The sequence below is a fragment of the Phocoena phocoena genome, chromosome 10, assembly GCF_963924675.1.
Source record: "Phocoena phocoena chromosome 10, mPhoPho1.1, whole genome shotgun sequence".
In the NCBI taxonomy this organism is placed as follows: domain Eukaryota; kingdom Metazoa; phylum Chordata; class Mammalia; order Artiodactyla; family Phocoenidae; genus Phocoena; species Phocoena phocoena.
In genome coordinates, this window is record NC_089228.1 from 19,596,857 (window position 1) to 19,608,010 (window position 11,154).

Genomic DNA, 11,154 nt, shown 5'->3' on the forward strand with positions numbered 1-11,154 from the left:
GGGCCTCATGTTTTGCCTTGTTTACAGCTGACAGCGTTATTCTTCTGATCGGGGCTCTGCTTTCTTATCATATTGTTGTGTTGAGCGCGCCTTTTCCTCTCCGTTTGTGTTCCCTGGCAGGGCTTTTCTTGCCTTATTGACAGTTTGTAAAAATATGCATTAATTTGGAGTTTCCAGCATGTATCATGGTGTCTCTCTGCTGTGTTTGCTTGAAGTTGATTAATGATAGACCCTCGCTTGGGGTCGGTCTCCGGAGAGTTCTTTCACAGGTTCTGCATGTTAACTAGCAAAGCAGAACACACAGCAAGCCGTGATTAGCCCAGCCTCCTGCACACAGTGGCCCCCACAAACCACTGTTGCGTTAACCGATTCTTGCTTCACGGGATTATTGGAAGATTTGTATTCATCCACCCAGCAGGCCACTATGGGGCCTGTTAGCTGACACTCAAAGGGTGGTCCTCGGACCAGCAGCATCACCGGGGAGCTGGTCAGAGATGCAGAGGCTCAGGCCACACCCCAAACCTGCTGAGTCACAGGCTGCATTTTCACCAGATCCCACGGGAATCTGTGTGCACATTACAGGGTAAGAAACACCACGGGAGGAGGACACACCCCCTGATGCTTCTGTCCAGAGACCCTTCTGTGATGATGGAAATTTCTCCCTCTGTGCTATCCAACATGGTAGCCGTTAGCCAACACATGTGGCCCTTGAGCTCTTGAAATATGGCCGGTGTAACTGAGAAATGGAATTTTAAATTGTCTTCATTTTCATAGTCGCACGTGGTTAGTGGCTGCCGTGTCGAACATCACAGCTCTAGACTGGGGATTTTGTGTTACCCAAAACCCCCGACGTAACTTGCGTTGGGAAGTCCCCACGGTGAGCCTTCTTTTGTCTTTCCAGGCATCCTGTACATGTCAAAGAAGAGCCCCTGGATCCAGAGGAAGCTGAAGGGCCGCTATCCCTAGTGACAACAGCCAACCACAGTCCAGATTTTGACCACGACAGAGATTACGAAGACGAACCAGTACATGAGGACGTGGAGTGAACATCTGGGCAGGCCGACCCCAAGAGCGTGAAGATTGGGGGGGGGGGGCACACAAGACAAAACACGTCAAAAGTTTGCAGTGAAATCGTTCTCCATTGGTTGTACAGTCTGGAGGATTTTTCACTACATTTTGACAACTCTGCAATGTGTTAACTCTTAGTGCCATCAAGAATCCCATTTGGGAGTATTTTTGATTTTTCTACTTTTTGTTGAAAAAAGGAATTTGTACTCTGTGCATTGGATGGACTTGTTTGGTACTGGGGACTTTCCTCTCTTAGCAGTCAACATCAGTGTTGTAAATTTGCTAAACTGACTCACTTTTAGCAGCAGACTTTGAACTGCAGTCCTGCCGACATTGGACAGCGAGGACACCCAACTGAGCATGTGCACCTAAGCTGCAGACCACGCCTCTGCCCAGAATTTAAGGATTCCAATGGACGACCTATTTGCACAGTACTGCATGTTGATTATCACTGCCTTTACTCCCATTTTTTTTTTTTTTTTTTTCGCTTCCAGTTGGGATGGGGAAGGCCTTTGTGTGTGTATTGGGGGGAGGGTTTAAAAATAATTATCCCAAACTTTTTAATGTATTGCTTTTTTTTTTTTTTTTTTTTTTTTTTTTGGCTTCTCCTATACCATTTTAAGTTCTGACCTCAGGCCTCCATTCGGGCCCACGGCCTCTTGGAGGCTTCAAGTTTTCTGTACCTTGTGATGAATGTTAATAGGTGTTTTTATTATACGAAGCTGAATGTCATTTCTCGTTCGTAGTTTTCTGTCACTCATTCCATGTCCCTTCAGACATCACCACTGTTTTCTCGAAAGTCAGAAAACATTCCGTTTTTGATCTTTTGCAAAAAGGTCCCAAATGCTGCACTCTACACGTGAAGGTCCTCTCACCCAGACGTGAAGTTCCTGCCAGAAAGAGAATGAATGACAGAAAAAAAAAAAAAAAAAATAGAGACACCCTAGGAACCATGCAGATTCATTCCATGAAGCAGTATTGGAAGGTGGGAAGGGGGTGGTTTCAGATTTTCCTCTTTTCCTTTTTTAATATTGCACCTACCATCATTCTTAATAAATGCCACAGCGTTTACCAGCACAAGGAGACATACGCAGCAGTCCCCTTACCCCCAAAGCAAAACAAACAAAAAACAAACTCTCGCAGTAGTTCGACTGACAGTGGCTGTGGAAGCCCGTCCCTGGGATGAACTAGTTGAGATGGGCCTCAGGCTCTCGCAGTTACTGAAACCAGTGTGGGTTGCTTTGTTTGCAAAATGGCCCAAAAGCTGGCTTCCCTGAGCAACTGTGCTGAAAGTCGTGGTGGCCCCAAACCGAAACATCCATTCAGACCTGCTTGGTGGCATTCATCTGTCTGAATGCAAATTAGATTTCAGATTGAACTTGCTATGCGAGTTAATGAGAACTGGGTTCAGCAAATGCTAAAGTGTTTATTTCCAGTGTGCAGGTTTGGTATAGCAGTTCAGCATGGGAGGCAGTATCATCCCACCAACCCAGTCCCAAAAACCAACAGGAGAAGACATCAGGCAGATGGGGGCACAGCTCAGCCCTGGGCTTTTGGGGAAACACACGTGGCGCACAGAACGTGACAGTCATGGGTCAGTACAGCCTCAGTCCTTGGAACCCCTGAACGCTTCCACTCTGTACCCCTTTCCTGTCACTCATTTATTTACCTAGGAGTGTAGCTTTTGTTTTAGTTTAAGAGCCTTTTGGAGCTTAATTTATATGCTTTGTACCTCTTTTTTTTTTTTCCCCTAAAATTACCAAAGATATTCCACAAAGGTAAATTATGTTCTCTGTTTTTATGCTTTATCTGATGAAGCCAAATATCCTCTTCTTGTTGATCAAAGGAGGCAAAATAATTTAGAGGCAATTGATGAGATATAGGCTATTGCTAACTGCTTCTTCATCATAGAGGACATTTAGAAGACCAAGTAGGTAATGGAACCAAAGTTGTTACTTTTTTTTTTTTTTTTTCAGTCCTCGGTTTTTGTTTTTGTTTTTGTTTTTTCCTTCTGTACCTCTACAGAGACCAAAACGCATTCTTGTAAAGAGAACTTATGGGGCTACTGAAGAGAGAAATAGGACACAGTATTAAGGGAGCAATAGAAGGAAGGGATTACCATCTCCAAGAAGAAAAACCAGTGTACAAGCACATGAAACTTAGGGGGTGTCCAGTCCAGGAGACAGTTAAGATACAATGAAGGTAAAATTCAGAGAGAACAGAACAGCTTCCACAATTGAACTAGACCGCGTAATGTAGTATTTCTAGAAGACATTTCTTTTTCAAAGAAAGACTGTATGCCACTTTTGTTTAAGGACTGTGCTATGATCACTGCATTCATTTGGGTTTATCTTGGCATATATATCCTCTGGGTTTTTGTTTTTGTTTTTGTTTTAAAAGGTTTCCTTTTTTTCCTTCCTTTTTTCCGGATTAGGCTTGCGTCAGCATTTTTCATTTTTAAAAAAAAAGTAACATTCCCGTCCACTCACCAGCTTGGTACAAAAACTTCTCTGGCAGTTCCTTTTGAAGCTTCACACTGCTTTCTCTATAAAGAGCAGTCTGTGGTCACTCGAGACTTACTTTTTTTTTTTTTTTCTTTTCTCTCCAACTTTTCCAGGCAGCGTCATGATGTGCAGGCAGTAGCCAGACAGGGTCATGGGAAGGGGGCCCTGTGCTTCTAAACTGAGTGGTTGCTGGTTAGTTTGGTATTCAAAAGAGGATAAAAATCTGGTAGATTAGTTCATTCTCAGCATGTGTAGCTAGACATGAGTAAAGTTAACAGCATGAGAAACTGTTAGTACGCATACCTCAGTTCAAACCTTTAGGGAATGATTAAAATTAAAAAAAAATACATTTCACTCAGTTGCACTTAGTCGTATGTCTTGCATGCTTAGTCTAAAGACTGTAGCAAAAAGAAAAAAAAAAAAAAGAAAAATTAGCTTTTACATATCTTTGCAGGTATCACAGCCTTGCAGAAGAACCAACTGAAAAAAAAAAGATTTCTCAGGCTTTACAGCAAGCAAACTTCACTCTGATGTTTTCCAATTCTGATTCTGTATCCCTTGGGGGTATCCCAGTTGCTTCTTTAGGATGGGGTTTATTATGTTGTACATATATCCCGATGTGTCTGTGTGACTCTTTGTCTTTTTTGGGGGAGGGCGGAGGGTGGTTCTTTTTTTAGATATTGTTCCTAAAAAGGAATAAATGCATATACACCTGTTTGTCAAAACACCTTTGCTTTTTGTGCAACTGCTTTATATTAACGATACTTTAAAAAAAAAAAAACAAAAAAACCTTTGGAAAAAAAAACTACTGTATGTAATGGAATTGCAGAATATGCTGCATGTATATTTTATTTAGTTATTCTTGCTTTCAGAATATCGGACGACATTTCCTGACATGTGGGAGGGAGAAACTCTCAAATTGCTTTTTTTTTTTTTTTTTTTTTTTGGCTTTTAAAATTGTAACATAGTTGACAGATTTTTTTTTTTTTTTTTTTTTTCTTTTTTCCTGTTCTCATTGATCGGAGCATCTTGTACAGGTTTTTTTTGGTGTTTGTGCCTGCCGGTGTGAGTTCCTCTGTTTTTTGATACATTCCTATCCCTTGTGTTTATCCTACCATTGCCTTCCTGGCTATCTTAAAACAAGTTCATGCGTTTGAAAAGAGAAAAAAAAAAAAAATGTTGTTTTAAACAATGTTTTCTCCTGCTGCAGTAAATATTTTGCATGATGAAATTCCAGGGTCACACTTTCAAAGTTTATCAGTGAAGTAGTGATTAATCTTGGGGAGTGTCAAAGCTATTGAACTTTTTGTATAAAAACAAGAAAAAAAGAAAGAAAACTTTACAAGGTGCCAAGATGTACAGACAATTCGTTGCTTTTTTTTTTTTTCCCCAAAGAAAAGCGTACCTTAGGGAGAACGGTCCCTTGTACCGGGCAAATGCACTGTCAGGAATGAGGATCCATCCTACTTGTTGTCCCTAGAGTCTGTCCTTGTAAGACAAGTTAACGCTGCCTGCATTGAACCAGCAGTGAAAGGAAACATCAAGGCTTATGAACGGGAAGAGTGACCGCCAGCCCTGCCACCTTCGGACGGCTCTGACCTGATTACCCGCGTTCCGTCAGACCTAGTAAAGACACCTCGGATTCTTCACCCAAAATAGGATGTCCATCACTAGCTATTTTATCCCGGAAAAAAAAAAAAAAAGTTAAAGATTTCCTCTCCTTTCCGCATTCCAGCTTGAGCTCCGTTTCCAAGGGTACCAAGAAGAACATGCTTGTCGGGATTTTCAATCTTTGGGGGACCTTTTGGTTCATGGTAGACCCTCTGGATATTTTGGATGTTTCTGAGAGTCGGTTTTGGCTTTTCTCTCCTGAGAAATGAGACTTAGAATTCCAAAGGCATTTTGTGGGCCCGGTGTAGTTCTCATGATCTCTGCTACCCAGAAGCCTGCATGGAGATGGTACAGCCCGGACTGTCAGCGTGGTGCTCCGTGGAGATGTGCTGCCAGTAACAAGAATTTTTTTTTTTTTTAATTTCGTTTTGTTTTGATAAGGCATAAAAGGAACTCATTCCGTGACATCAACTGTAATTCCATCATTCTGTGTCTGTGGATACAGACAATAAAAAAAAAAAAAAAATGTTGTGTAGTCAGTACTAATGACTGACATGATCGCATTCTCAAATGCAATAAAAATGCTGGTTGTTCACACTGGTAGTAAAAGTCGCCACAGCCTAAGTTTCTTTCCCCTTCCGACCTGCTCAGAGTGTGTGTTCGGCATATGCCTTAGGTTTAGCACCAGCTGCTTCCCTCCCAGAATTAAAATCAATCTTAACTAAAAGCTTTCATCATCACGGAGAACTGAAGCTCTCGTCCCTCAGGATTTCAAAGTGAAAGTCTCCACTTAGAGAATTGGGGGAAAAAACAGAAAAAGAGAGGCTACCTTTTCTCTCCAGGAAGCACACTGTGATTTTTTTTTTTTCCTTCATCACATTTTATAGAGAAAAAACAAAATATTGAATAACTAGCATTAAGAGCTAACTAAAATTTCAGAGGAAGGCAATTTCATGAATAATTCATTCAGATTTCACATCTGCAAGATTAGTCATCCAAATAAAATGCTAATGTCAAAAACATGCACCATCTATAATATTCTCATCAAGAAATCTTTTTGCATATAATGATAAATGCCGAGATTAGGACAAATGATTTTATAAAAATACTCTATCAGAAAGTAGGTTCGATAGCTGCCTTTACTGATGGAAACAGTAAAGCTCCCATAACTAAATATTTCCAGAAAAACCATCTTGATTTCTGAGGTCTTTAAAAATCGCAGACCTCTAGAAAAATGTGCTATTTCTCTTTAATATTATTCTGTCATACACATTCTAAGCATTAATGAACTTGGGCATCCTCTTTGAGTAAAAAATTGGTATATCGAAAGCAGTACTATTAAGTGGCCAAACCGCAGTGACATACAACTGTGACGTATATAATTCAGAGCACATAACACGAGCCAAGAGATGACTTGAAAATTAACCTTGCAGTTCGTAATTCGGCAAAGACCGGCTGGTACTGAGGAATATGTAAACGTTCTTTCCCAGCATTGTTTTGAAAAGCCCATACAGTTATGCCACTGTCTAAAAGCCCTCCAGTCTGATAATTAGTGAAACATTTGAACCCTTAATTCTTATCTAGCTACTAAGAATAAATTAGGGTTAATTGAAATTCCTTTAAACGCCAGGCTTAAACATAAATACGGCTTACAGCATGTGCCGTTGGTAAAATTAAATATGTACACATATTTGAATCAACTGAAGGACCCAAACCAAGTAGGACGATGCATTAGAGAAGATTTTGCTGGTTGATGCATATATACATTTTTCACTGTATTTCAGGAATCGTTCTAAGACGGGAACATCCTCTTTGACATTTATTTCAGGCTTGTCACTCAGATAAACAAGGCAGCAAACCCAAACTGCTGGCTCTTCTTTTAAACGGGAGCCTTTGTATCAAGAGCCTAAACTCTGAGGGAGGCCAGTTTCACACCTACACTAACCAGCTGCATGATAGCTGTTACTCCCCCTTCCCCCAGAAAAAGATTAAAACATAGTGTAATTAGTCTTTCTTGACTTACGAGGTTGTGCCTTCTTTGATGCTGTTAGATGTTTAGGTGTAGGGTAATATTCACAATTTATCTTTCATCTTTAGTTGAGTCACATAAAAGTAGTCTTTATCTGAATAAAGTGAAGTTGGGTCTCAAACCTTCATTTAACGAATTGACTGATGGATGAAAGGTTTAAGACAGAATTCACATTGGAGGGAAATTAAATTACGTACAAAAACACTGGTTTAACTGTGGGACAATATTTGGCTTAGAACGCCGTCACTCTAGATATAACCGACTTTTATTTATTTTTAAACAGCATTTTATTTTTTTAAAAAATAATACCCCATGTCATCTTATTTCCACTCTGATTGTAAAATGAGATTCCATGCTTAGCACCCCCAAAATACACATATATATCTATTTGAAATGATCAGCCGGCCTTTTCTTTGGCTCCTACCAGGAATGTAGGGAGGGAGAAAAAGGGGAAAAAGACAAGCTTCAAGTTATAATGTTAATTTGAAGGTAACCGGCCTTTCAAGAATTAATTTCAGCCAAAGCAATAATCGTTATTTACCAGCGTGTGACATTTTTATCACTCATCATATTAGCAAATTTCCATTGAAAATGCTAAAATGGATCGTCATAAGGCAGATAACTGCTCTAGCTGTAAAAATGACCAACACAAGTGCCAGGACTCAAACATTAAATTATACTGTAATTAATAAAGACAGTCAAGCTGTCTACTAGCAACAGCAATTTAGGTAACCACATTTGATCGGCTATAAATTGTAACTACATTAAAATTCCAGAAATATTAGCAATATGGATTAGTTGATGGAAGTCACTGCTGATCACCAATTCTCTCTCTTTTTTTTTTTTTTTTTTAAAACAACGGAAGCACAGGTCAGGTTGACCACAAATCTGTGAGCGAAGATCAGGCCTTAGCACTTTTAATCTTGTGAAACAAGCAATTACAAATAGTTGCATCGATTTGTTAAAAAGCTTTAGGTGACATAAATTGTTTCCTGTTTAGCTTATTGCTCTGATACATAAATGTCACCCAGTCCAGTATTAATTAGGCCACAGAAGAACACAGGGTGACTTCCAGTGACGCATTTGTCAGTCCTTTTGTGAGCTTTCTGGGGAGCTGCTCTCGCTGGCTCATTTCTTATTAGCGACAGAGAGAGGAAGGAAAAACTCCTTTGCTATGTGAAGTCTTTAATACCAGTTTAATTTTCAATTCTCAACTAAATTGTGGGATTTCGGACTTGCTTTCTTGCTACTTGACATAAAGCAGCACGTCTGAAAAACATCTTCCAAATAGAATAGTATTTACAAGGCATTTCAGCCTCTGAAAAGCTTATAGTCCTCCCTTCTCGACATACGGAACTGCACGGGTTTCCGTGGATTGATATTTCTACACTTAAAATACAATTTTAAACGGCTTGTGCACGTTACTGACTTAACATAAATCAAATGCATCACATACACTTTCTTTAGGTAGGCATGCCACTTAGAAAAATACATGAGATTCTGGGGGCAGGAGGAAAGTCTGGAGAAAATTTATTAAATAGAAGTTTTTACTGTAATAGAATATTAATGTAAGCCAATGCTTATTTGCCATTAAGCTGTTCCTTTTTCTTTCTTTTTTTTTTAACATACACATGCTTTTTATTATTTTGCACTCAAGCAAAAATTCCACATTCAAAGACTTTCCATCTAGTTGGGAATGTCTCTGGCAAGAAACACGTAAGAAACCCTGACCTCCAGAAAGACAGCAGACCGTCCACACTGAGCTTTAGCCCCACAAGGCCACGCATGCAAACGTAAGGTACACGCTAGTCAACAGTGTGGAATCCGGAAAAACAATTATTCTTTAAATCCTGCCTCAACGCTACTCCACCAGCGCACAGATGAAAATGTTTGATTTGCAACATAAAAGATTCATTAATTACCGCTTGAATATTTAAAGCTATTTTGCAGTCTAACAGAGATAACGCAGTGAATTAAAACCTCTAATAAAATTGTAAAAATATTTCGGTAAGTTTACCCGTGTTATGATTTAGGGAGAGATTCAAGCATTCTCACAGAATAGAGTCTTAGCAATTTTCAAGTGTGTATTTGGAAGAAAAGAGCTAAGTGTTCTAGGAATAATTTGTTTCTCACTTTCGGATGTTTACTAATAATTTATTTTCGAATCAAGTTTGCTACATTAGAATTCCACCGGTGGAGGGAAAAGATAATCTGTCAAGCAGGTCGGAGCACGGTGTGTCTGACCCAGAAATTAAACTACTTTCAAAAGTATTCCATTAGGCTGAAGGCTTTAGAAGCTATCACACGAAAAGTGGTCAGTTCCTGCCCACAAAATGCATCAAAACCTGAAAACACCCAACCCCAAGGATATAGCCTAATACTCCCCCCCGACGCCTGCCCAGCATTAGATGTATTTTGTTTTTACGATCCTTGAGAGCGGCGCTCCCCAACCTTTCTGGCACCAGGGACCGGTTTTCGTGGAAGACACTTTCTCCACGGATTCGGTGGCGGGGCGGGAGGGCGTAGGAGATGGTTCAGGGGTAACGCCCGCGGTGAGAAGCGGCGGATGAAGCTTCACGCGCGCGCCCGCCCGCCCGCCCGCCGCTCACCTCCTGCTGTGCGACCCGGTTCCCAACAGACCGTGGACCCGGGAGCAGTCTGCAGCCTGGGGGTTGGGGACCCCTGCTTTGGAGCATTTCAGTGTTTGGATCCTGGGATCCTAGAAGTAGAGCCCAGCACGCTCTTGGAATCAAATGCTAGGGAACCTGAATGCCAAGTGACCAGACCCAGCCCTGACCATACAAACTGGGTGACTTTAGCAAGTAAGTAACTTCATGTCTTTGGTCCTCCCCTTCCTCTTTCTGGTAATTGAGGGCATTTAACTACATGACCAGAAGGGTTCCTTCCAATTTTAAGGTTCTAAAAATGTGATAACATATTCCCCTTGGGAACTTTTCTTGATGAAATCTACCGTCTCAGCATGAACCAGTGTGTGTGGCACTCCATCTTTCACCACTATTAGAATGCTGTCCAATTGAACCCGGCCTTCTGACACGCCCTCTTAGGAGCAAATTTCACCAGCATGCATGCTTCCAACCATCTGCCCATCCATCCATAAATAAGCATTCAATGCATTCAATGACCTGCTCCAACTCAACACTGGACGTAAACTGGGAACAAGATAGACACAGCGTTGGCCCCACTGTAGCCCATGGTTCACTGGGAAGAGAGTTCTTAAACATTAGCTTGCGCTGTAATGCACTGAGTGCTAATGAGAAGGGAAGTCCAGGAATACACAGGAAGACCACCCATCCACTGTGGACCGTCAAGGAAGCTTCTGGGAACACACCATGTTAAGTGAAACCCAAAGGATGTCTAAGGGTATGGCAGCTCGGAAGAGGAAGAAGTTGCTCTAAGCAGAGGCAAAAGAGCTGGAGTCTGAGAGGCATGGACTTCAGGGCAGGGTCAGCAAGAAATTTTACAGAAAAACACTAAATAGAGTCAGCCTGGCAGGGACCATATATCATGCATATGGCAGAATCATAATTTTTGTTAACAAATCCCAGTGCTTTACACCGTCCAGCCCAGTAATTCCTGAGGAGTTGATGCTACATCAGCTTCGCATTCCGGGGAGGGAAGTGCCCCTGTCCTGGGGCCACGCTGGCCGCTTCGCTCCTCCCGGGCCCCTAGCACACTCTTGCCTCAGGGCTCAGAGTCTCCCTTCCCTTTGCAGCGGATGGGCTTTTCCTGGCTCTCCGTATGGCACACAGGCTTCTTCCCTCCAAACATCCCAACAGAGAGGCCTTTCCTGACCATGCGGCGTCCGTGGCACCCTGCCTGCCTGCCCTACCCTCCACACTCCACAGCCCCCTCGTGCACTTCGTTGTTTCCACTGCACTTAGTGCCTCATAGCATTCTGCGTTCATGTGTGTCTTTGCTTAC

At 41.5% G+C, this 11,154-nt stretch overlaps 1 protein-coding gene across 11 annotated transcripts in view; it reads left to right on the forward strand.

Annotated features, from left to right (window-relative positions):
* FOXP1 (forkhead box P1) overlaps positions 1-1,088 on the forward strand; it is a 227,780-nt gene extending 226,692 nt beyond the window's left edge. For all 11 annotated transcript variants that reach the window (XM_065885422.1, XM_065885417.1, XM_065885416.1 and 8 more), the window contains one exon: positions 902-1,088. In XM_065885422.1, coding sequence (XP_065741494.1) covers positions 902-1,046 — 145 coding nt within the window. In that variant the 3' untranslated portion in view covers positions 1,047-1,088. The remainder of the gene's footprint in view (positions 1-901) is intronic.
* The last annotated feature ends 10,066 nt before the right edge of the window (positions 1,089-11,154 follow it).